The following is a 25,421-nucleotide window of genomic DNA, read 5'->3' as shown; positions in this document are numbered from 1 at the left end:
CTTTATTCATTAAATATTGTTTGGTCATACCATTTTACCCAACTATATAATTTTTTTCTCTAAATTACAGTTTTTCTTTCTCTCTCATCTCACTACCTTATCAAAACTAATGGAGTATTATTTTAATGAATTTCTTGTCCTCCGTGTCCAAAACATTTGTATAAAAATGATCAGGACGGAGGGACTCCTAAATAGGTAAACTACTTTCCACTTTTCCCATATTTTTTCTCAAAGAACTTGACACGAAATATATCAATTTTAAAATTTATGGGGCACATAAACTTCATATTCATATTATTACCGATTAGTCACATAACATTGGATTAGTATGGAAAATATTTGGAATATTCAATGTTATTCATATTATTGAATTATTAAAACTCATATTCATAAACCGCCATAAATTTTAGAAGTAATTTGCAAGTTTGAAGAAGCCCTCCCCCTAGTACATAACCCTTAACGATATTAGCGATGGATAAAAGCAAAATTTCATACATATATAGTTGTACAAGAAAAATTAAAAAATTACGTATACTCAAGAATTAAAAAATATGATAAGATAATGAAGTACTCCCTCCATCCCATTTTAGTTGTCACATTTGTATTTGTGCCGAACAAATTGACTTAAGTTTGACCGAAATTTATTAATAATTTATGACTGAACAAAATAAAAAAATTATATCACCGGAAAGTAGATTTAATCTATTTTAATATATAATTCTCAGTTTGAAATAATATATGAATAATATTTAATTTTAAGTTAAAAATTGGTCAATTTGACTTCTATAAAGGAAAATGTGATAACTAAAATGTCTTTCACATGGTTCTAAAAATCGGCGATTTACCCGATAAATCGGCCGAAAAATCGCTAATCGGACAGTTGCTGATCTGGTAACGGAAAGTTGCCGGAAAAAACGTTTTCCGGTAAATTGGTCAAAATCATTGAAAATCGGGTCAACTTTCGATGAAATCGGAGAAGATTATGAAGTGATTGAACGAGATTCTTGGTGAGTTGGATGAAAAGAAGAAAAAAATTGAGAAGAAGTTAACGTTTGTCAAGAAAAAAGAAGAAGAAGAAGTTCAGTAACGGAGGAGGAAGAAGGAAGAAGATGCTTGAATGAATTAATACTATTGTTTAATAAAAAAGGCATGTATATCAATGAAGTGTACACCTTGTGTGAGTTATCTGAAAAGCAGTACAACTAGTTTACTTTTGAGTAGTATAGTACATCATGTATTGTCCAACATGTAGCATTTTAAGGCTCAATTATACTTATTAATTTTATAATATCTAACCCTGTAATATATTTAACATATATATAATTTTAAAAAATATTAAAATATATTCGATTTTATTTCGATTTATTATTCCGATAAATCCCCGATTCATGATAAATCATAAATCGATAGTTTCACCGATTTAGTCCGATTTCCGATTTTTATAACACAGGACGAAAGTAGTACAAAAATTGCACATAAACCATCAGTCCTAGCTCGCACTCATATCTTTCCCCTTCAACGGAAAGTATAAATGTTGTTACATTTATAGTATAGTCTTATGCAGCTCTACGACTCTAGCTGTGAAATCATTAATTCGTCATTTAATACACAGCTATATATGTAACACGAAATACCAGGTACACGTATACAGAGACATGCAGACGAAGGACACTCCTCTACATAACACATATACTTGGTTTACACACATCCCACTAAAAATAAAAATAAATAAATCAGTGATAATCTATTTTCTCCATTCATTCTTCTTAAATACAAGTATTTTGAAGTGTCAATAATATTTGGGTTCATTGTATAGCAGCAATGGAGGAGAAGACAGATGTGGAATCTCAGACTCAAGATTCCTCCTCCTCCTCCGCTTTGTTTTTCAATGCTAATCGTCCTGTTACATTGAAGGTAATCTAAATATGTGTTTTTTTTAATTATTTATTTATTTATATTAATTGATAGTGATAATCAATTGGCATAATTTGATTTTCAATACATGCATCTTTACTTGATTTATACAGCCTTTATGTAATTTCTTGGAATTTTGTGGTAGAATATATTTAAGCTCGGCACCTAGCTCCAAGAACTAGGGTTTCTTGGTCTTTTTTTATAAAAGTATTTTTACGGATTATGAGTCTAGAATGGAAGACAAACCATATTTCCGCGGATAGCAAAAACCCTAAAATCAATAAATACAGTGCGGACGGAATGTGGTGGCCCTCTCGATTCACGTCAATATCCGGTATTAATATTATCAGCGGACAGATGGTTACAACTATCAATCGTCAGGGATCAGGACCCTTTATTGATGTAGCCTAATATGTGGTTTTTCTTTAAGTTCTAATTTGTTTATGATTGTAGTAATTAAATTGCTTAGGTTTAGTTGCACTTGTTAGTAATTGCTTTTAAAGTGATGGTATTGCAAGAATCATGATCTGATTATGATTGTCCATGTATGCAGTTTGAAGATGTGGTCTACAAGATTAAAATTGATAAAGTAGGAGGAATTTTCAAAAAGCAGCGAAAATCTGAGGAGAAAACTATCTTAAATGGAATTACAGGCTCTGTACTGCCAGGTGAAATGCTGGCAATGTTAGGCCCTTCAGGCAGTGGCAAAACAACTCTGTTAACTGCATTGGGGGGTCGTCTTGGCGGAAAACTCAGCGGAACTATAACATTTAATGGCAAGCCCTTCTCAAACTCAATGAAACGGAACACTGGATTTGTGACACAAGATGATGTCATGTACCCCCACTTAACTGTAACTGAGACACTTGTATACACTGCTCTTCTCCGGTTGCCTAGTAGTATCACTAAAGAAGAGAAGGTAAGACATGCACAAAATGTTATTACTCAGCTCGGATTAACCAAGTGCAAAAACAGCATTATAGGAGATGCACTACTTAGAGGAGTATCCGGGGGAGAACGTAAGAGGGTCAGCATTGGACAAGAAATGCTTATAAATCCAAGCGTACTTTTTCTTGACGAGCCAACGTCAGGTCTTGATTCAACCACAGCTCAAAGAATTGTATCTACGTTATGGGATTTGGCGAATGGAGGAAGAACTGTGGTGATGACAATCCACCAACCTTCAAGCAGATTGTTTTACATGTTTCACAAAGTATTGCTCCTATCTGAAGGCAATACTATGTATTATGGCAAGGGAGAAGAAGCTATGGATTACTTCTCTAGCATCGGATATGCCCCATCAGTTACCATGAACCCTTCGGATTTCCTGCTAGATCTAGCAAATGGTATGGAGTTTAACAAGTATCCAAGTTACCATATGCACGGAGGCGTTTAAAATTTTCAATCTTAACTCACGCTAAGATTGCTGTTTAGATGTTCTAATTCAAATGAAGAATTATATTGTGTAGGGATTGTATCAGGAGATTCAGGGGAGGATCAGAGTACAACAAAGCAGGGTTTAATTTCTGCTTTCAGGAGTAATAAAGCTGAAAATGTGAAAGCAGAAATACAACAATCTTCTGATGGTCACAAGCAGATTGTTCCTGATGATAAAGACTTTGCTAGGTGGAGTACAAATTGGTGGCAGCAATTCACAGTGTTGCTCAGTAGAGGGTTGAAAGAAAGAAAACATGATTCTTTTTCAGCTCTTAAGATCGGACAGGTGCTTGTTGTAGCTTTTCTCGCTGGATTACTCTGGTGGAAATCTGATATAGCTCACATACAAGATGAGGTAAGCTATCTTTTACTGCAAACCATTTTGACTTTATGGCTTATGATCTTCACAAACCGTAAATTTTGAACTTTATGAAGAGGGACAAAAAACAGGAGGAAACAAGACCTTGTTCTATTTTGGTACTTTTACGGTCTCCAAGTAAAGTTGTTAAAACACATTAAACTAACAGAACTTAGTCTTGACAGAGGTGAACTGCTCTTATCGCTGATCTTAATTAGTGCAAGTTAATTATATTAATTGAATCGGATGAAATAAGCAGATCTAAGTTTTAATTATTACACTAATATATGACACGACTCGTTCTCAAGTTTGAACGATTCCAATTTTGTACATTTAGAAATTATTTTTCATGTTTTATTGTAAATTGCAGACTGGGCTTCTTTTCTTTTGTGCTGGATTTTGGGGATTTTATCCTCTTTTCCAAGCTATTTTTACATTTCCACAAGAAAGAATGATGCTTGAGAAAGAGAGGGCTTCAGGAATGTACAGACTCTCGTCGTATTTCATGTCACGAGTCGTAGGTGACCTCCCCATGGAGCTTGTACTCCCAACTGTATTTGTTATCATAACTTACTGGATGGCAGGGCTCAAGCGAACCTCTAAAAATTTCTTTCTTACCTTGTTAGCACTACTATGTAATGTACTGGTTTCTCAAGGCCTCGGACTGGCGATAGGAGCTTTAGTGATGGATCAGAAATCTGCAACGATACTCGGATCAGTTATAATGCTATCATTCCTTCTAGCAGGTGGATACTATGTTCAACATGTTCCAGCTTTCATTTCATGGATCAAGTATATATCGACAAGCAATTACACGTATAAGCTCTTATTAGTATCGCAATACAATTCGACAGATACCTACCCCTGTGGAGAGAACAAAACCTGTTTAGTCCGAGATTTTCCAAATGTAAAAACAATAGGCCTGAATGGACAAGTTGTTGCAGTGATAGCATTGGGCGTAATGCTTATTGGTTACAGGCTCATAGCTTATCTTGCCCTAATGAGGATCGGAAAGAAAAAATAGTGTTTCTCAGTTTGAAAAATTTGTCTATATTTCTCCGGGATGTAATCGTTAGTCGTGAAATTTGAGTTATGCAGAGTTAGGCATTTGTAACTTATCACTGAGAAATAATTCAAGTGAATCCTTGAATGGTATTCGGAATTTTGATGTGTTATTTGAAATTTTGTGAACTGTAGTACGGTTCAGAGAATGCACATGAAAAGCACAACTGGCAAGGGCATGTCTTCGTGTGCTCCTGTATGCTAACTTGTGATTTATGATACTTGGGGACTCACATTTGTAGCATGTAAATCGCTAAATTTAGAGCTTGTTTGGTTAACATAAAAATACCCATAAAAATATCCAGAATACCTTGGAACTGTCATTTGATTTACTTGTATAGTTGATAAAAACAGGGAAAGTTACGGTTACACTCTCTTGGATTTCCGGTCAAATATTAGAAATTTAAGAGCATCTCCAACCATGTTAGCTAAAATGGTTAGTTAAATCATGGTTATGTAAAATTTTATTGAACCTATAAGGCCATGCACTCCAGTGATATTAGGTATAATCATTAGATATATTCAAAAATATTGTTTTATTCCTATTTTTCAGATTTATATATATATATATATAAACTTTAAATAATTATATGAATTTAGTTAATAGTTAATTCAATACATGAATAAAATATATAATTGTAAGTTAATAATTATTACAACTGAAAATATAATAACATATAAATATAACAAAAATATTTTTAATAAAAAGTTACTAATATATATTATATTATATATATATTGTTTGTTAAAAATAATTAATAAATTTTGTTAATAAGAGAACAATATTTTCACACTTAATATTATATAAATTAAAAATATTATCTATAAAATAATAATTTTAATATTTATGTATTAAATATTATATAAATATATGCATGTTTAATGTGTATGTGTACGTAGTAATGTGTAGATTTAGGTTTAAACATGAATTAAATCTGACGTGGAAGATATAGCTAACACCTACAGATTCAACAAATATAGAAAACGAGATGAAGGATATCTAAATTTTTTGCTAACAGGTGATGTGGATGGAGTGGTATTTTTTTTACCTAATATCTATATCTGAGTGCCATTTAGGATTTTTAGCTAACAGGAGGTCATGGTTGGAGATGCTCTAACTAATCTCTAATTTGCTAACTCACACTTTCCTTGAGTGAATATCTATTTTTCACATAATTTAAGTTGTTTAAAAGTCATAGTTCGATATGTTGATTTTTAAATTTCTTTTATTAAATTAAAATTTAATATTTATATTTTTAGTCTAAAAGAATTAAAAAGATTGTGAAAATATCATTTTTATTTATCTTAAAATTGTGAAAAAAAAATCAAATAAAGATATATTTTGAAACGGAAGTAATAAACAAACAAAATTTTGTGTTTTTTGGCTATCGTAATTTCCAAAGCAAATGTAACTTACAGAATAAATAACTTCCTATTACCAACACACAAAGTAACTTTATTGGATCCTGTTGAAGAAAAGAAGCACTACTTTCTTTAAATTTCTTAAATGGGCCGACTATGGGAAAAGACGTTGAGGAGGCCATAACTCCGATTATTCATAAAGGGGTTTTGGGCCGAAAGAATTCATAATATCTATCTTAACCAAAACAAAGAAAAGAATTTACCTCTATTTCGCTTGATTTTTCGGTATCTTTAAATCAAACCAAACATTTTCAGTATATCTCGCTTTTGCAGAGTCTGAAAAGTGTAAAATGTATGCAGGCTTCCTTCATTCGTAAGAGTGAAAAGAGTGTTTCCTCTCATTCGCTTGATTTTTTTGGTATATTTGAATAGTAAAAAATATTTTCTCAAAATTATTGATTTTATAAATTATAGGTTTAATTTGACCGTTTTTTATTTATAAAAAAATTAAAAGATTTTTTAAATATACGACCAAAATACGTTTAAATTATGTGCGAAAAAGTCAAGCCACTATAGCTAGCTTGTTAGCTACTAGGAAAAAGGAGCGGAGGGAGTGTAGAATATTACACGAATTACGTTATGTTCACGCCATGCATATCGGGTGTTTGTACACTTATACAAGATATGTATGTTCGAATTTCATGCTTAAACTTGAAAATTAACCTAACATTTCTGTTACATGTCATATATATCATGAAATATATGGCCAATTCTTTTGTTTTTTAACCTCCCATGCATGCAGGTTACTTACAAAATATTAAGATAGGAACGTGCTTATGGATCAAACTGTCTTAATTTCAATTAGTTGAAGCATAATTCATGATACAATATTAGTATAAGATTCTCGAAAGTTATTTTTTCATAATTTTAAGATTTTAGAGTGGCTGAATTTTTTTTTTTATAATATCTAAATTTTAAAGTAACTTGTTGCTTGACTTGTTGCTACATTTTATGAAAGGCTTAAAGTACATGTCGAGTCCCGTCCCCCGTATAAATAATTGTGATTACTAAAGTTCACCCTAACGTGAGAATTCGAATTCAATTTCAAGAAATGAGTAGTGTTACAATATTCAGAAGTGTGACAACCCGAGTCAAATCTCGAACCTTTTTTCAGAAAAGAAGTCAAGTTTCGATTCCGAGTCTGAAATAAACTGAAGTCTACTGTCTCAAATGCAATAAATTTGGGTAACGATTAGGTCCCAAAAATTTAAGATTTGTTGATAAACATACCGGTAGTACTTTGCCAAATAATCTAACCCATTCTAATTAATATATGAAGCTGATTATTAGTCGGTGTCTTTCATCTTCAGCGATTATGAGATTATTAAGTAGTGGCCAAATCAAAATTCGAGAAAAACGATTAGGATGAGAGTCATAGGTATAGTTAATATTCTCAGGGCATCGTCCATTTGATTGATCGGTCATTTGATGCTTACATGTTTGATAGACCTGGTAAAAATACAATGATTAATCAAATATTTTTAAAAAAACACTATCCACATGTACATAATTGCTGACTATAAGATCAAAGAAACATCATCTTCCGGGTATCAATTAAACAATTTCCATTTCAGAAACGTGTGGTAAATATATCTCCTGTATAAAGTTATATGTCAACATTTATACGATAAATCTGAATGTATTCGTGGAATACATATCTGACAATGTGGTATACTTTCGCCCTTTATGTATACAATTAATATTCGTTGTATATTTAGTGGGGGGATTAAAATTTTACAAGAATCGAACGGAAGTCTAATTTCAATTTTTTGAAAAAAGCAGCAAAAAAGTTAATTGCAAAGACGTATATTCGGGTCAGACGAATTATCTTAACTTCGAATTTATGTGGTGTTGATGTCGTGTGAAGCAGTCATCTCGTAATTCAAGTCGGGGTGATCGCGAACAGTACGACTCAACTCAAACAAAAGTATGAGCTTGTTTTGGCTCATTCACGTATATACTAAGTGTATTATAATTTGGCTTGAACTTAGTTTATAATTTCATATAACTTATGGTTAAAATTTACTTTTGTTATTAAAATATTAAAAATTAGAATTTTTCTATCTATTTCCATTTTTGAATTATTGATTTCACGAGTAAACCTGACGCGCCTCATTAAACTCGGCTATTTTGAATCGCGAGTAAACTCGTGTTTTCTAACTCACAAATAAACTCAACTTGACTCGTTTAATAAGGTGTCAGGTTTGGTTTGAGCACATCTAAATTAAGCAAGAAGCTCAATTTGATTCGAGTCATTTATTAGATGATTTGAACTCACTTAGTTAATATTCGATGATAGAGCTGCAAATGAACATAATTTAGCCGAATTTTATTCAATTTCGAGCATTTTTCTAAAAAAATCAGTAGAAACGAGTTAGCCAGTTTAACCGATTTCGACATAAACAAGCTGAACTGAACAGACAAAAAACTCAACTCATTTATTCACCTGAGTTCATTTTCATATTTAAAATCGACTCATTTTAAAAAATGAACAAAATGAATTCAATTAAATGAACTGATCTCGAATATTGTTTCCTTAAAACGATTCTTTTTATCTGTAGACCGGCTGAGTAATAACAGCGGTGATATGAAGCCTTGGGGCGCAGAATACGGAACAATACCAAACCATGGGTTTTGTGACATAGGAGAGGGAGCGAGAGATCGATAATAATGTAAAACAGAATACCAGGTCGACATGTATGTGTAAAGCTCATGCAATTGTCACCTTGCCTAATTCCGCGCGTTAACACATGCATTTTTAAGACATACGCTTTTCTTGTGCACGCCATCAGATTATATACCTTCCAAGATTTTGTGTGATATATCATTATACAGATATTTTTATATAATATATGTGCAAATTATTTGTTTTCTTCCAATATGTATGGACTTTAGTATTTGACTCGAATCTCAGACAGCCCATGTTCTATAATCTATATTCCATGCATGGCCTTTGATCAATTTATTTTTTCATCAAGTTCAGATTTTGAATCCTCCGCATATGCCAAATTCCATTTAATAAGTGGCTACATGCCACTTAACTGCCGCTTCTAAATACAAATATACGACTAGGACAATAAATGAGTTGAATTGAATCGAATTTTTAAATATTAATATTGTAATTTGTTAAGAATAAGAACTCGATCTCAAACTTTTGTCGTCACAATTTTATTACCGATTTTTCGATGATATAAAAATTGTCACGAAATGACGTAACATGATTCATGTGACTGTACAAAATAATTTAATTGATGATATTGAAATAAATACAGGGGTTCGCGAAGAAACTAGTTCTTATTAGTTTTGTATAAAATGTAATTTATAGAGGGTACTCTTTTTCCTCCCTAAGTTTTTTTTGGATAGGGTTTTAATCTTATTGTAATATTAAGATTTTATTGTTTAAAGGTCCGAAGGAAACTTGCGTGTGCCTTTTGGTTTCGGTTAAATGATGGACTTTGTGATTGGAAGATATACTCTTTTTATATTTTGAAATTTTATTAATAAAATTATTTTATTCTTGATAAAAAAATATAAGAGTTCATTTTTATTTAACAAATAAAATCTAAGACTTAATATTTTATAACTATTTTGGTAACTAATATTTTCCTTCTTGGGGTCTTCTTGCGGGGGCGTGTTTACATGCATGCGGTAGAGTGTGCAGCAGTGCACTGTGCAGAGCCAAGATGTTAGTTCAATGTTCATGCAACTTTATGCAAGTCATGCAGAGAAAATTAGCTGGTCAAGGGAAAAATGCAGAGAAATATTCAATTTTTATTTAAAATACAAGTAGGGCCCACGGAATCTGATAAAAGAAGCAAAGAAAATCAAATTACAAGGTGGCCGGTGATTTTAATGTAAGAAAGCGTTGCAAATAATATAAGATGTGAAACATTGATCCATGATTTGTGCCTTAAAGATTTATGCTTTAGCTCCATTCTGCAATTGTCTAACACAAATATAGTATTAGTTGTAGTATATTTCCTCTTTCGTACCACAAGTTTTCGATCAATGCACATCAAAGTAGGTTACGAATATATCATAACATCATGGCAGAGTAACAGCCAGCTGGATTTTTAAATTTATGTAAGCATGTTTATCAAACCCCTTTCTGAAAGAAAAACAGTGACAAACACTGATATTATGAAGAATTTTCAGAATCTATCAACTTGTATATTTTTGCTGCGAAAATAATATTTCAACCTAATCGTCAGCGTTACAATGATAATTAATTTGATACAACATTCATTCTTCTCCTAACCAAGATAATTAATAAGAATTTAATCTAATGATAAAAACTGAGATCTTACCTTCACTACTTAGACACTACTTAAGGTAACCTGTTTATCATACACTTTTTGTATTCATAGCAAGAAAACAGTAATTTCTTAAAAAATGTAACTTATGAATTAAAGTTGAAATGTGATATGAATATCGTAATTTATAAATTATTTAGGTGTTTGAATAATGTTATTTATAGGTTGGTGATATGTTTGGTTAATCATAATTTATAAGTTTAAATTTTCTTATAAAAAACCGAATTTTAATATAATAATTTAATACATTATTATAAAATTCAAAAAAAAACTAATGAGAACATTAGTTATTCAGATATATAATAAATATATTTTTTAAATAATGACATAATAAAATAATTAAATTGATGATTATTTAGAAAAACTATAATAAACTGATTATAGTTAAATTAAATGATAATATTAACAAATGAAACAGTTTAAACTACCCACCACGAACGCGGAACGTCATATATGAGAAAGTACATGGTCCTTCACTTGCTCTATTTATCATTTAAGAAGAATAAATGATCATTCTTCATATTTGCCAAAGAGTCGAAAATAAGATAAAATGAGTTTTAGCCCATATAAGATGTGTAAAATGACTAGCCAAACAGGCACTTAATGTGTTAAGCTATAAATCTGGCAACAAAAACCGAGATCATACGTAGAAATGTGCAGCAGATGAAGTTTAATTTTCCTTCTCTTTTACCGCATAGAAGAGAAGAGATGGACAATAATATTATTCCTAGAGTGCCTTAAGATCCCTATTGCCTATTGGCTTGCTTAACAGATGTTTAGAATTAGACTGATCTGAAAAGACTCACTAATAAATCCAGGAAGAATTAAAAAGTAAGAATATATACGAGTTGAGATAGTGAAATGATGTGGGTCGCCACCAAGATTTGACATTAGTGGGCCCAAATTCTCTACAAGGTCCATCAAGAGATACCTACACCGGACCCAACCTCCGCAACTCCCGATAAACCATAATCAACTTTCACATATATCTATATATACTGTCCTGTTATAAGGGTAGTTGGTCGGTTATTTGGTACGGTTGTTTAGTACGATAATGAACAACCATCAAATTTAAAGACAGATAGATGAAACCGTTAAATATAATAATAAAATAATATTATATTAACATTTAAACTGCTCTGATAGGTTTATGGTTCGAATCATGTCAACAACATATAATATTTAAATTTTTATATTATTTATTTTTAACAATTTCTACCGGTTCCAAATTCGAGTCACGTGAACAACATATTATATATTATATTATTTATTTTCAGTCAAATCCTAAATTTTCATAAAACATATATTATTATAACTTATTATGTCTTCAATTTATTTTTCAACTATTGAAAATCCCACGACATGAGAATTTATGATTATATCTTGTGAGTCAGAGTCAAACTTAAATGCGGTTTACCTTGCCTCACGTGATTTGCAGGTTATTGCGTGAGTCTGTAGAATTTATCCAGTGCGCACACAAAGGGTAGCGGTTACGGGTTACCTACGATAAAAAAATAATATTATATTAATATATCAACAATTTTAAGATAAAATATATTATTAAAAATTGTTTGAGTGTTAAAAGCAATATGTGCATCACATCACACGGGTTATAGACTAGTATTCCGTTAAATGTAATTACAAATATCCGTATATTATCGTTCGGTAAATTTATTTATTTAATAATAATAATAATAATAATAATAATAATAATAATAATAATAATAATAATAATAATAATAGTAATATATTGTCTTTGTTCAAAAAAAAAAGAAAAAAAAAGTAATATATTGTCAAACTGACAACAAAGGAACGTTACATTCAACCCAAAACTCCCGGCATTACATATGTTCAACGACACCACAATGTACATTATGACTTTTTTTCAAAACATTTTTCTTGTTTTTATAAATTTTGTAACCGCAATTATAATTATAAAGTACCCTCTGTTAGGACCTTCTTCATTCATAACATAATAAATAAATAGTAATAAAGCCTTCCCATGAAAATAAGAGCAGAATTTGAAATAGATTAAAAAATGGACTGAAACATTTAAATTTGAATTTCGTGTATTTTCAGTGCCAAAATTATTTAAATGACTTTACAGGTTGATTATAGTTGACTATATATTTGTAAGGTGGTGTATTTATCTTCGACGAAATTATTTAAATGACTTTGTCAATTGACTTATGTTCGTACTATTTTGTTCATTTAGAAAATTAAAAATAAAAAATTGTTTGCATGGGAGGTAGAATTTTGTCATTTAAATGACTGCCAATTGACTTGTGTTTGTAGTATTCTATTCATTTTAAAAAAAAAAAAATTAAAAACTGTTTGTGTTATGCCCGCTTTCGGCCATGAGCCATAAACAGGTCCCTGTGGGTGCATTAAATAGTTGAACTCTCGCGTGTGGGCTAGAACCATGGATTTATATGACTTGGGCCAGCACATGCGAGCTGGGCTCGTGACATGCGAGCTGGGCTCGTGACATGTGAGCTGGGCTCACGTGACCACATGCGAGCTGGGCTCATGACATGAGAGCTGGGCTCACACATGCGAGCTGGGCTTAAGTGAGGACATGCGAGCTGGGCTCACACATGTAAGGTGGGCTCACGTTTGTCATTTAGGCTCTCATATGCGAGCTGAGCTCGGTTGTGCCCATGCGAGGTGGGCTCAGATGACTTCACGCGAGCTGGGCTCGGTTGCCAACACGCGAGCTGGGTTCGGTTGCCCACACGCGGGCTGGGCTCAGGTGCCCACACGCGGGCTGGGCCCATGAGCCCACATCTTATGAAATCAAAGGTAACATTGTATTTATTGGTTAAAAAGGAAGGTGGTGCGGGCCGAGGTCGCCAGGCCGGCCTGCATTAGAGGACTTTGTGTTCGACATGGAAAGTGGCTCATAGATGACTGAGTTGCTCGCAAATTTCGGGGCCGACACGGGTTATTGCTATAATTATGGGAAGAAATACGGAGATGCCGTGATATTATAGGAAGCGTGTGGAGCCGGTCGAGATTTACGTGACTAATTGGCTGAAGGCCTGACTTTATCGTGGGCTTGGGCTGCACGGGCTGAAGAGTCCTAACCCTAGCCTACGTGACTTGTTCCCCAAGAACTACGTGAGGCTTGATCCTTAGAAATAGGATACGTAGACACTTGTATGAGACATGGGTCGACACTTGACAGAAAATAACAAACCCTATTCTTTCTTAAGGAGTCTACATATAAGCTCAGCCACCACCAAACAACCTTTCTCTGCCCTCAAACACCGTCCTTGATCTTTGTTCCGCCCATTAACCTCCACAACATTGTTATACGAAATTCTCCCTATAACAGTTTGTATGGGAGCTAAATCGTGCAAGTCTATTTTTTATAAGAATGTAAAGGCGATGTATGTTAACAACTTATTGTATGAAAATTTAAATAATAATTGTATCGGTTTAACATCCTTGTTAATCATCTTTTACACTGTGTTTCACAAATATTTTTGGAGTGAAAAGAAAAAAAAGTTCAAGAATATATTTATACTACTTCTTATTCAATGATTTTTTTGGAGTGAAAAGAAAAAAAGGCTAAAGATTAAGAAAGAAATTCTCTTTATATTTGTCTCTAAAATTTTCTTTCTACTTTTGAGAATATCGTGAGAGAAAAGAAAATTAATCATTTTCAATTATTTTCTCTTTTTTTTTGTAAAGTTTGGGAACAAAGTGTTAGAGATTGTGTGATATATTTACAAGTTTAGATCGGTTAAGTTTGATCTTTAAAATCTAAATAATTGTAAAAAAGAGAGGATATGTAAAAGTTTTAAAATTTGTAATTAATTAATATATAATAAAGAATTGATAGTTGATAGTCAAAATTAATTATTACTCAATAGTCAATACTAGTTCTGTAATTTCTTTGAACTTCTTGAATTTACCAGGAAACACAACAGGCTCCACTTTGTCGAAGTGGTCCCACCATGCAAGTCCTTGACGTGTCAACACCTGAGTGTTTTAGATGATAATTAATTTCCTAATTTCCAGTTCAAGGACCCATAACACATCTACGAGTCTTAATCACCCTCCATTTTCATACCCTTTAAAATGGTTACAAAAATAAATTTCAGCTTGCATACAACCATCCGGTAAATTACTAAATCCATTAACAATCCCATCCTACAATTACTAATCTACCCCTGATCAGAAATTAATTCCCATGCACTAATCATGCTAACCCTATCTTGATTAAACCGTGGTCCCTATAACCCGTCTAAAAATTACTTCCTCCGTCTTCCTGGATTGTTTACATTACTTTTCGGCATGTTTTTCAATGCTTTAAAATATAGTTTCATAATATGTTTTAAAAAAAATTTCTGAATAAAAGTTCCATAAAATTTTTAATCAAAAAAAAAACTTTTAAAAAATATTATGCAACTATAATTTATAGAAGTTTCGAAATATGTATCGAATAATAACATAAACATCCGTGGGACGGAGGGAGTATATATAAAATAACACTACCTGCAACCAACAACATCAACATTTTTCATCTCCAACCCCTGTTATTTTTCTTCTTACTACAGTGTTCAGATGCTCTCAAAAAATAAAATTTTAGTAGCTATTGTTATATAGTAATAAATATTTTAATGGAGAGTACGGATTCGTCGGCAGCATCGCGTAAGCAACAGCCTCAGCTGCCACCAGGGTTTCGGTTTCACCCGACGGATGAAGAGCTGGTTGTTCACTATCTCAAGAATAAGGTTGATGCTGCTCCTCTTCCGGCTGCCATCATTTCCGAAGTCGACCTCTACAAATTTGATCCTTGGGAACTCCCTGGTACGTCTCCTTTTTACATGTCCATTTTGAAAAAAAAAATTACGCATATTAAAAAATTGTCATCATTTGGATAAATTTCTCATGTGAATACTTCTAATTCCTTTTCTACAATCAAATTTACATGTTAATCCGATTAATTTATAAGTTGGTCCGTCAGTAAGCCTTAACTAATTAACCGGTTGCTATGATCAACTTACATATGTATCATGTTCTCGCACAATTTATATTTTTGTTCGTGTAAGTGTGTTTACATAGAAATAGTGAGAAATAGTAATATTTCTATAAATAGTAACAATATGAACATTTTTGCTGGTTGATCAGCCAAGGCATGTTTTGGTGAACAAGAATGGTACTTCTTCAGTCCGAGGGACAGGAAGTACCCGAACGGAGCGAGGCCGAACCGGGCAGCCACGTCAGGATATTGGAAGGCCACCGGAACCGATAAGCCAGTGTTAAGCGGCAGTGGAAGTCAGAAAGTAGGTGTTAAAAAAGCACTTGTGTTTTATGGAGGAAAGCCACCTAAAGGGATCAAGACTAATTGGGTCATGCATGAATACAGACTCATTCCTGATCATAACAAGTCCAAGCCTCCTGATCATTCTGATCTTTTAGCCAATAAGAAAGGATCCTTAAGGGTAATTAATTAAATTACTTTAAATTACCACACATACTGTTCTTTTTATTTGGTTTTAATTTAATTCGGTTTTGATTTGTGTTGTGCAGCTTGATGACTGGGTATTGTGTAGAATTTACAAGAAGAAGAACACTCCACAAAGGCCAATATTAGATGATCATGAAAGTTGCGAGTCTATGTCTATGAATGAATTAATGTTACCATCATTTGGGCAATTACAGAGTCCTCATAAACTGCCATCACTAGGGCGTTCATTTCTCGAAAATGACCCAAATATGTTCGAAGGAATGGTAACAGATGGAACTAACATTCAGGGCTCCATGATTAATACTTCGTTCTCTTCTTTTCCTACAACCACAGCCAATCTCCTCTCCCTGAAACCTAGCTTTCCAACTTCAAGTATGTACTGGAACAACAACACTGAAGAAGGCGCGATGAATACGAGTGGAGCTGCAGGTACTAATAATTGTTCTTCCAGCTCAAGCAAGAGATTCGTTACGGAGAGGGGAGAGCATGAAAATGTGTCGTCATTTCCAAGTTTGTTAATTCAGTTTCCGCAAAATTCTCAGGCGTCAATACATGAACAGGCTCCAACGCATGAGCCACAAGGTTTCACCAACTGGTACTCTCAGATATGAATATCCATGCGAGACTTATAACTTATAAGCAGTTTATTGGTGAGTATATATTGCTAGTAATCTAGTATACTATATATATGGATGTTTAGAAGCAAGTACATATTCGGTACTGTTTGTGATTTGTATATGCATATAGAGATTAAATATATATGTAGCTAATTATACAGTACATTCGACAAAAAGGTAACATATATATTCGAGATATTATGATATTGTATTGAGATTTTATTAACTGGCCATTACTGAAAGGGAAGGGTTTTTGTTAGCCAGCTTGCCTCTATTTTTGGTTGCATTCCGTTTTCATGGAACTACACTATACCGCATAGTCTATAAATGTATTCCATGCTGAGTCATTACTCATTACTATAGACATGCAAGGGGCGTTTGAATCATTAGTTGTCATGAGATACGAGAATACGAGTGCAAATTGAAAGGGTATTGATATGACTTGATGAGAATGAAAATGATTTGGTATTTCAAATTAAAGATGAGTAGTTCCATTCCAAATTATTAAATTAGTAATCACAACACTAAGAGCCCATTTGTTTGTAGCTGAATAACCCTCAAGAGACCGTATCGGAGCGATTCTACTTATTCATACTGTTTGCGTTTGATTTACTTGCTAAACGAATCATATTAATCATTCTGTTCAAATACTCTGCCTGATTGATTAAAAAAATATATTCAAATATTCATACGTTGAGGCCTCGATTATATAATCAATATGACCCCGGTATAAACAAAAATGCAACCTAATAAAAGCATGAAATTTTGTACATGTCTAAATTATTAATTATTGGGTTTTTAATATTTGAAATGAATTCGACACGTATTTTAATACTCTATCTATAATAGTTATATAATTTTTTTTAAATTTTTTCTTCTGAATAAATACTAAATATTTAAACTTTTATACCAAAAAAATAATTCAAAATAAGTTGTAAAACTATGCCAAGAGCCTTAAAATGTGTGTCAGATACTTTATTTCAAATGTTAACAACTCAAATGACAGAGGAGTAATATTTTTTTAATATATAATTTGATATCCGTATTTCGTCAAAACACTTTGTTCAATTAGGTCTACAAAATTGGAAAAAGAATGCATTCGGATTACTAAAAAAATAGCCAAATAATATTATTCATTCTGAATTTAGATATTTGATTGTTTCGGATCGTTAAAAAAATATTAATCATTCTAGTATAAATAATATTCATTTTAATTGTGCTGGTTATTAATCATGAACAAAACTCCCCTACATATATATTTGTTTCAAGCTATTTTCGATTATTCAAGTTTTTTTGGTTGAAAATCGTTCATAATTAATCTGTCGAAGTATTTATTACGAAATTTGATCCATAAATCTGGAATTATTTGAACAAAAATTGGATTAGTTTTAAAATTTCAATAATATATAGTATATTAATCTTATATATAATAAATTTAAGAATTTACAAATAGTTTATAACTATTATTCAGATTTTAAAAGTCCAGTGAACTAAACATCTTTTAAAAATTAATAGAAATTTTTAGAACACTCCTTGTTCGCCAATTGACATTCTAAAGTACACGTTTATTATATTTCACAAGTTTATGTGATTAGAGCAATTTCAACCCAAGACATTTTAATGATGTAAATTTTAGTGTAAAAATTAACTTTAACCGAAACTTTAATAATGTCAAATTTATATCAAATAAATAGTATATATGACACCAAATTTGGTGTAATTTTTATACCAAATTTAGCATAATTCGTAATTACTACCGTGTCCTTACCTTTATTAACAAAAACAAATTTATTCTTATTATATCCCATTTATATCCTCCTATATCTAAACAAACTACTTGCTTTTGAAAAAGTACGAATATCATATTTTTATTTAAATATTTATTGTAAGATATACCGTAAATTAGTTGGAGTTTATTTTATAATTAGTGTAATTTTGACAATATTTTAGTGTCAAATTTACACTATTTTTTATTATAGATTGGAGATGGTCTTAAGAACAATAATATATAGAAGAATATATTGTGACCGTTTGAAAAATAAAAAAAAAATAATTTATGATTTAAAATAAATTATGAGGAACTTATAAGTGATAAGTAGATGATTATTTATTAGTTATACAAGTGTTTGTATAATTTTACTTATAAGTTAGAATTTTTTATACCTTAAATGAACCAAAATGAATAAATTTAAATAAAATTATTTTAATTCTCTAATTTTAAATTAATTTCATAATTAAAAACATAGATTTTAAAGTCAAAGTTAATAAAATTCCGAAAATACGAAATAAGTTCAGAAAAAATATCTCTTTACAACAATTCAAAATTAGACTTATAAATTAGTTAGACAAACATTCAAGATAAGAACTTATAACATCAGCTGACTTATAGATATAGGACAAACAGGCCCATTTTGTTTCTTCATCTCAATTGAAGGATATTGCATGGCAGAACCCTACCTATACATACGCCATCCGGCCATCGTTCTCTTCTATTCTTCCTAGCAAACTGGCATTAATCTTTTTCTTTAATTAAGATCAGTAAATCACTAACTATATTTCAGTACTTCTGATGATGATCCTGCATGTTAATATTCACTAATATTTTTTACTCATTAATCACTCTGCAGTGTAGTAGAGAACTAGTGAAAATGGAAATAAATTGTCCAGATCGATCGTTTCAATCTTGCAAGTGTACGTATGAGAAGGGAAAAAAACAAATGAAACAAAAAAGAAACAGTGAAAAATGGCCACAGGATTAAAGATGAAAGGAACCTTATAAAGAAAGTTATCTTGATCGAGAGTTGAGGTCATGTAAAATCGATCGTTCAACATCGTTGTTGCAGAGAAAAAGAAAGAGGGATGAGCATTTTGTATTTTCTGAAAGCAGAGAAAAGACACCACCGTACCTCATTTTGTCCAACGTTATTCATCACTTCAAATCATGTCCACTGAGATTAGGGCATGGGCATGGTTTGCCACCACTGAATAAGTGGCTTGTTGGCTTATAAGCCTGTTTGTTGACCCAATTTATAAATTAAATTTACAATTTACCTGAAACAAAAGAATAAAAATGGATTCAGGCACCGATGAGTACATTGAACTATCCACTTCCACTTGATACCTATTGTAATGATAAATGCTGTCTAGCCGTGACCTTCTCTTGAATTCTCACAACTCTAACTTCCAAGAAATTGGTTTAATGTTAGTAAAGAAATATTTTTTTTAACTTATTTTGATTTTTAATTTTTTTTATTAATTTTAGTTTTTAAATTTATGTTTTTAAATGTTAAGTTAATTTAAAAGTCATGAATTAAGATAATAATATTTAAAAAATATTTATTTTAGTTCATTTAAGTTAAAAAAAATCTGACTTATAAGTAAAATTAAACAAACACTTAACTAACTTATAAATATTATATATTTATCACTTTTAATCCACTTATTAATTTTAAGTTATAAATTACTTATTTTAAAATTTCCCAAACGGGCACCATATTTGAGTGACTTTGTTTTCTCTTAAATTGATTTATATTAAGTAGAAATTTAAACATATTTTAAAATTAAGTTAAATGAAATTTATGATGTTATGCAATCACCAGTAGTTTGGATTTACAATCGGGATCATATTTAATTTTATTATACTCCCTCGTCCAAGATTAACTGTTGTTTTGTTGACTATTGGGTGGTATAAAGCTCAATTTTAATCGAAAATTAGATATTATTCTTTCATAATTTCAAAAAATTGAAAGGTATAATTTAAAGCAAATTTGATAATTTTCAATGATGTAGTTTCGTAATTTTCTAATTAAATAATATACGTAATTTTTAATTAAAGTCCAGTCAATTTAACTTCAAAAAGGTAAAATTGTATGGTTAATCTAGGGCAAAATAATATATTTAAATCTAATATTTAATTAGTTATGTTAAAAAGTAACAATTTATTATTAAGGTAAATTTCGGTTGATGAGAAATAAAATAGCGATAATAAATAGTTTATTATTATTATTATTATTATTATTATTATTATTATTAAGAAGGCTAGTTCAAACAACCAGGTTCTTATTTCGATATTATCTTTCAACTCCAAGAGCGATCAATCGAATCAAATTTGAATATTTTCAAATTATAACACATTTTTTATGATATCTTTTGACTGCACTTTCCCTTTTCGGTAATGAGTACAAAATTAAATTAAAATCATTACCGGCTTAATTTGGTAATTGACATTTGACATTATGCCACACGTATGATAAACTCAATATACAATACGTATTTTTCCATATACGCCAAAAAATTAACAAAGCTTTAATTTCTAGTCACTAATTTACCATCCATATACGAAGAGGGGGAAACGTATACGTTTTTGTACTTAATACACGCGCAAGTTGATATACATGATGATAACCTTTTTAAAATGACTAATACTTTAATTATTGGTCATGTCAATTTATCATGGCTACACAAAAATTGGGTTCCTGGTGCAAAATAATATTTTTACTGTGAAAAGTATAACTAAAAGATAATTTCAAATTCTTTTTGATTTTTTCTTTTATAAAATAATACTAAATATATTAATAAGAAAATATTTAAATTACAAATGTGTCGTATGAACAAGTAATAAGTTACTCGGGAAGACCTGCATCATTAAACTTAATTGTTAAAAAATATGGGTGGTGGCCCTAAATGTCTCTTAAATGTGAAAAATGGTCCAAAATGTTATTTTTGAAAATTATGCCCATAAATGTTATTTCAAGACGGTACATCTTACAGCGTTTAGGCAAAAAACCCAAAATGATACATCGTGTGGCGTTTTGACACTTTACTTTTTTTTTATAATGTGCAAAACATTAGATAATGTAGAGTTCGCTACATCATGTAGCGTTTTTACCCCAAAATACTACTTTATTTAGCGTTTTACATATATAGTTTTTTAAAAAAAATAATTTTTAAGCTCAAATAAAAAAAATTAATACTAAAATACTAAAAAATTATTTAAATTGATCCTAAAACTCAAAAGGTGATTGGTGAACCATAAAATGTCAAAAATTATTAAATTAGGTTACACTCTTAAATTTAAAAGTGTTTAATTTAAAATTTATATTTTTGGTTCCTAGACCCTAAAACCCAAAAAAGTATAATCTATATTTAAAATTTATATTAATTTTTTTGTTAATATTTCTAAAACCTAAAAAAATATTGATGAACCCTAAATGTTAAAAATTGTTAAATTATGGTATATTCTTAAATTTTAAAAATATTAAATATAAAGAAATATCGAAAACGTAACATTAAGTGATGTTTCCGGGTCCCTAAACAGTACAACAAAAGAAGTTCAAAATAAAAAAAACAAAAGCATACAAAACATTACATGAAGTAACGCGATGGCCTTTGAAAATTAAAAAAAAAACAAAACAAAACAAATTGCTACATCGTGTAGCGTTTTGGATTGTTTTCCGAACGCCGTGATGAATTAAAATTTAAGGCTATAATTTCCAGAATTGACATTTTGGACCATTTTACACCTCAAATTGACATTTTGGTCCATTTCTCAAAGAATATATCTTATGGAACATGCTGTTTTTTACACTTCCTCAGAAGCAAGATTACAAACGATAAAATCCGGAGGAGAAGGTAACACCTGACATAATATGTAGCTTGTGCTAACAAATGCGCTACAATATTCACATATCTATAAACAAATACGACTAACACTTCATCAAAGTGTTTAAGAATTTCTCGACAATCATCAACAAAAGTATCAAAAAAAGATTGACATGTGCTTCTATTAACTGAATCAACCAAGCATTTAGCATCACACTCAAAGATATATTTGTGACGTCACCCGTTCTTAGTCCAGGATAATGCTTCACGTAACCTAATAGCCTCGACTTCTCTAGGCATCCATCTACCACGAACCACATTACTACGAGCTCGAATAAATCTTCCACGGTCATCACGGATTACACAACCCATACCCATCTGCCCACACTTCGGAGTACAAACATCATCTACGTTAATCTTCACCTATCCATGAGGAGGTTTACACCAGACACGAGGGTTTCGCCGATTCTGAGTTGTTTTCTTCATTTTCTCTTCTATAGCACTTTTCCAATCATTGAACATATTATAAACATTAGACTGAACTCCAAAACATGATGTGTTGACTCGATTTCATACCCAACTATTTCTTCTGTGCCACAAGTTCCCACAAATCAGACCCATCATGGCATTTTGTTCCTTACTTTCACTCTGAAACACGCGTTGAAACAGTGTCATAGCAGTATCATTAGGCATCGTAATAACATCAACACTCAAACCTGCTTTGGCCCACACCTCCTGAGCAAAATCACATTGGAATAAAACATACAAATCATATTCCACATATCTCTGACACCATGAACAAAGCATCCAGGAAATTTGAGTTTGAAATATACCTTGCACGCAAGATATCAGTCACTAAGAGGTTGGCATTAGTAATGATTTCCCAAGCCTGCTTGGCCAACAAGGTAATATTGAAACTTCGTAAACTTTTAAACCCCAAACCATCATTCTCCTTCACTGAACAGAGCCTCTCCCATGACATCCATTTAATCTCTCCACTCAATTTTATATTCCCCCACCAGAAAGCGTTCATCTTCTTCTCAATTTTGTCACAGATTTCCATTGAAATCAGAAACATACTCATCCAAAAGTTTGGAACAACTTGAGCTGCAATCTTTAATAAGAGAACTTTGCATGCCTTTGATAACGTTTGGTTTTGCAAGGTTTGTAACTTATGATCAATTATTTATGGCAGAAATGAAAAGGTTGCAGTCTTCCTTCGCCCTACGCACATGGGCATCCCAAAATACTTGTTAATGTTTGTGCTCTAGAGACAACACTATTTATATTATGAAATATTTGGATTATTAATTATGATTCTATGGATTATTATTTAGTAATTTATTGTATATTTATTTTCTGCGATAAAATGTTAGATTAATAAATGTCCTTGGAATATAATATGTAAATCTATATCTCTAAGTACGTGACTTAGAAATGAGATTATGAGAATAGTATTATTATTCCTAAAGGTCCCTAGTCGAGTATTATTATTAAGGGACAATAATAAATACGTTAAGACTAGTGTGTTTGTTGACTGATGATCACATCTCATTGATCATAGGTATGGTGATACTAAAGTCAAAACACAGGCACATGTATTAAATACATGATGCTGGATTGACCCGTTGTGAGATACTACATGTTTAATGTGTCATAAGTTAATCTCACAATGATAATGATGTATTGGTCCTTAGACCTGAAATTATTATATTTCTATACAAAAATTAATATACTTTGATACTATTGAAAGTTATCCTTGACTGGTAATCATAAAAGTAATTATTGGGTATATTATGAATCATATGAGAAATATGAATGATCTAGATGGGATTTAGCCCTCCTTTATTAAATGAGTGATATTATTGGCCTCTTGATTGAGTAAGACTATAAAATGCATGGACGTGCTCAAATAGTGATTTGTTTAATAGTTTACTCATTGATCAAGGAAAGAAGGATTAAACGCTTGCAGAGGATGACACAATGCATGCCTCGAGTTTGATCTATAATATAAGGCTAAAAGGATTATATTACATTGTACATTATTCACGAAAGATTTAATTGAATCACCAATTAATATTATTACTTGGGTAGCAATGATGTATTACTAGATGACACTCATTGTTTATAATTTTATTATTGGAAAATAAAATTATCGTCAACGCAATAATAACCTAAAAGGTCACACAAAGAACGTTTAAAACGGAGTATTATTTAAATTATGAATTTAAATATTTTATTATTATTAATCGAATTTAATTATTAAATTAATTAAGTGAGACTTGATTAATTGTATATTAGAATTCAAATTTAATAATAATATAAACCCAAATCAGAATAGGTCTTTAGAAGCTCATTAGGTTTAGAGTTAGGCCTTAATCCTCTCTCTCCCCTATATATACATTAAGATGTATAATTTTAGAGTTAGTCGTTGCATCACGTTTTTGGAGAAAAACCCTAGCAGCTCTACATCTTAGAGAGGCTAGAGAAAGAGAGAGAGAGACAAAGGCAATCAAATTGGCTACTACCGGCTCTGGTGATCGTTGGACGATAGGACGTTCGTGTGGATACCTTTGGAGAGCAAATCTTCGCAAGGAGGGCTGCTGTGGTTCATCAAGATCAGAACGTTCATCATATTCAGAAGGAAAGCTTTATTAGGGTACATGATCCTATTCTTCATAATTTTCCGTTCATTATACATAGATCCTGAGGTAGGGATTCAAAATTTTTGATTTTCCGCTGCGTTTATATGCCCGAATCCCTAACAATGGTATCAGATCTATGTATATAATGTATAACGCCCCCAAATCCGGGGCCAGAGGATTTGGTCGTCACTATAAAACCTTAATCCAAATTAACCTGTTTAATCAATAAATAAATACCAGCGGAAGATATTTATCATTTATGACCCCAAACTAATCCAAGATTTGTTAAGGTTACAGTTCTAGAAACAAGATATCCAAATTCCATAAATAAATTTTTCTCTTTCTTTTAAAATTCTTTTCAACAATTCTCAATCTCAACACTTAACCCGCTAGTATAACTTCGAAAAGAAGTATACTAGGCCCAACTATAAAATAACACAATTATAATATAATATAATATAAACAACTTTACACAAAAAAACTTCCACTAGTCCGCAAACCCTGGACCAACCGCCTTCCAAAAGCTTCTTCTTTGCTTCCTTGAATTACGCAGCTAAACAGCGCAAGTTAATC

General features: G+C 31.4%; 2 protein-coding genes across 2 annotated transcripts; both read left to right on the top strand.

Annotated features, from left to right (window-relative positions):
* Positions 1-1,726: 1,726 nt before the first annotated feature.
* LOC141710569 (ABC transporter G family member 9) lies at positions 1,727-4,974 on the top strand. Its single transcript, XM_074513134.1, has 4 exons — positions 1,727-1,914; positions 2,468-3,260; positions 3,384-3,706; positions 4,080-4,974. Exons 1-4 carry the CDS (start codon positions 1,822-1,824, stop codon positions 4,731-4,733), a joined length of 1,863 nt encoding a protein of 620 aa, XP_074369235.1. The 5' UTR covers positions 1,727-1,821; the 3' UTR covers positions 4,734-4,974.
* A 10,051-nt stretch (positions 4,975-15,025) lies between these two features.
* On the top strand, positions 15,026-16,865 carry LOC141711603 (NAC domain-containing protein 18-like). The gene is made up of 3 exons (XM_074514180.1): positions 15,026-15,324; positions 15,646-15,959; positions 16,048-16,865. The coding sequence occupies exons 1-3, from the start codon at positions 15,135-15,137 to the stop codon at positions 16,594-16,596; spliced, it is 1,053 nt and encodes a 350-aa protein (XP_074370281.1). The 5' UTR covers positions 15,026-15,134; the 3' UTR covers positions 16,597-16,865.
* Positions 16,866-25,421: the final 8,556 nt, after the last annotated feature.

This window comes from Apium graveolens, chromosome 3 (assembly GCF_009905375.1).
Source record: "Apium graveolens cultivar Ventura chromosome 3, ASM990537v1, whole genome shotgun sequence".
Classification (NCBI taxonomy): domain Eukaryota; kingdom Viridiplantae; phylum Streptophyta; class Magnoliopsida; order Apiales; family Apiaceae; genus Apium; species Apium graveolens.
This window is presented reverse-complemented; position numbering and strand designations above follow the sequence as displayed.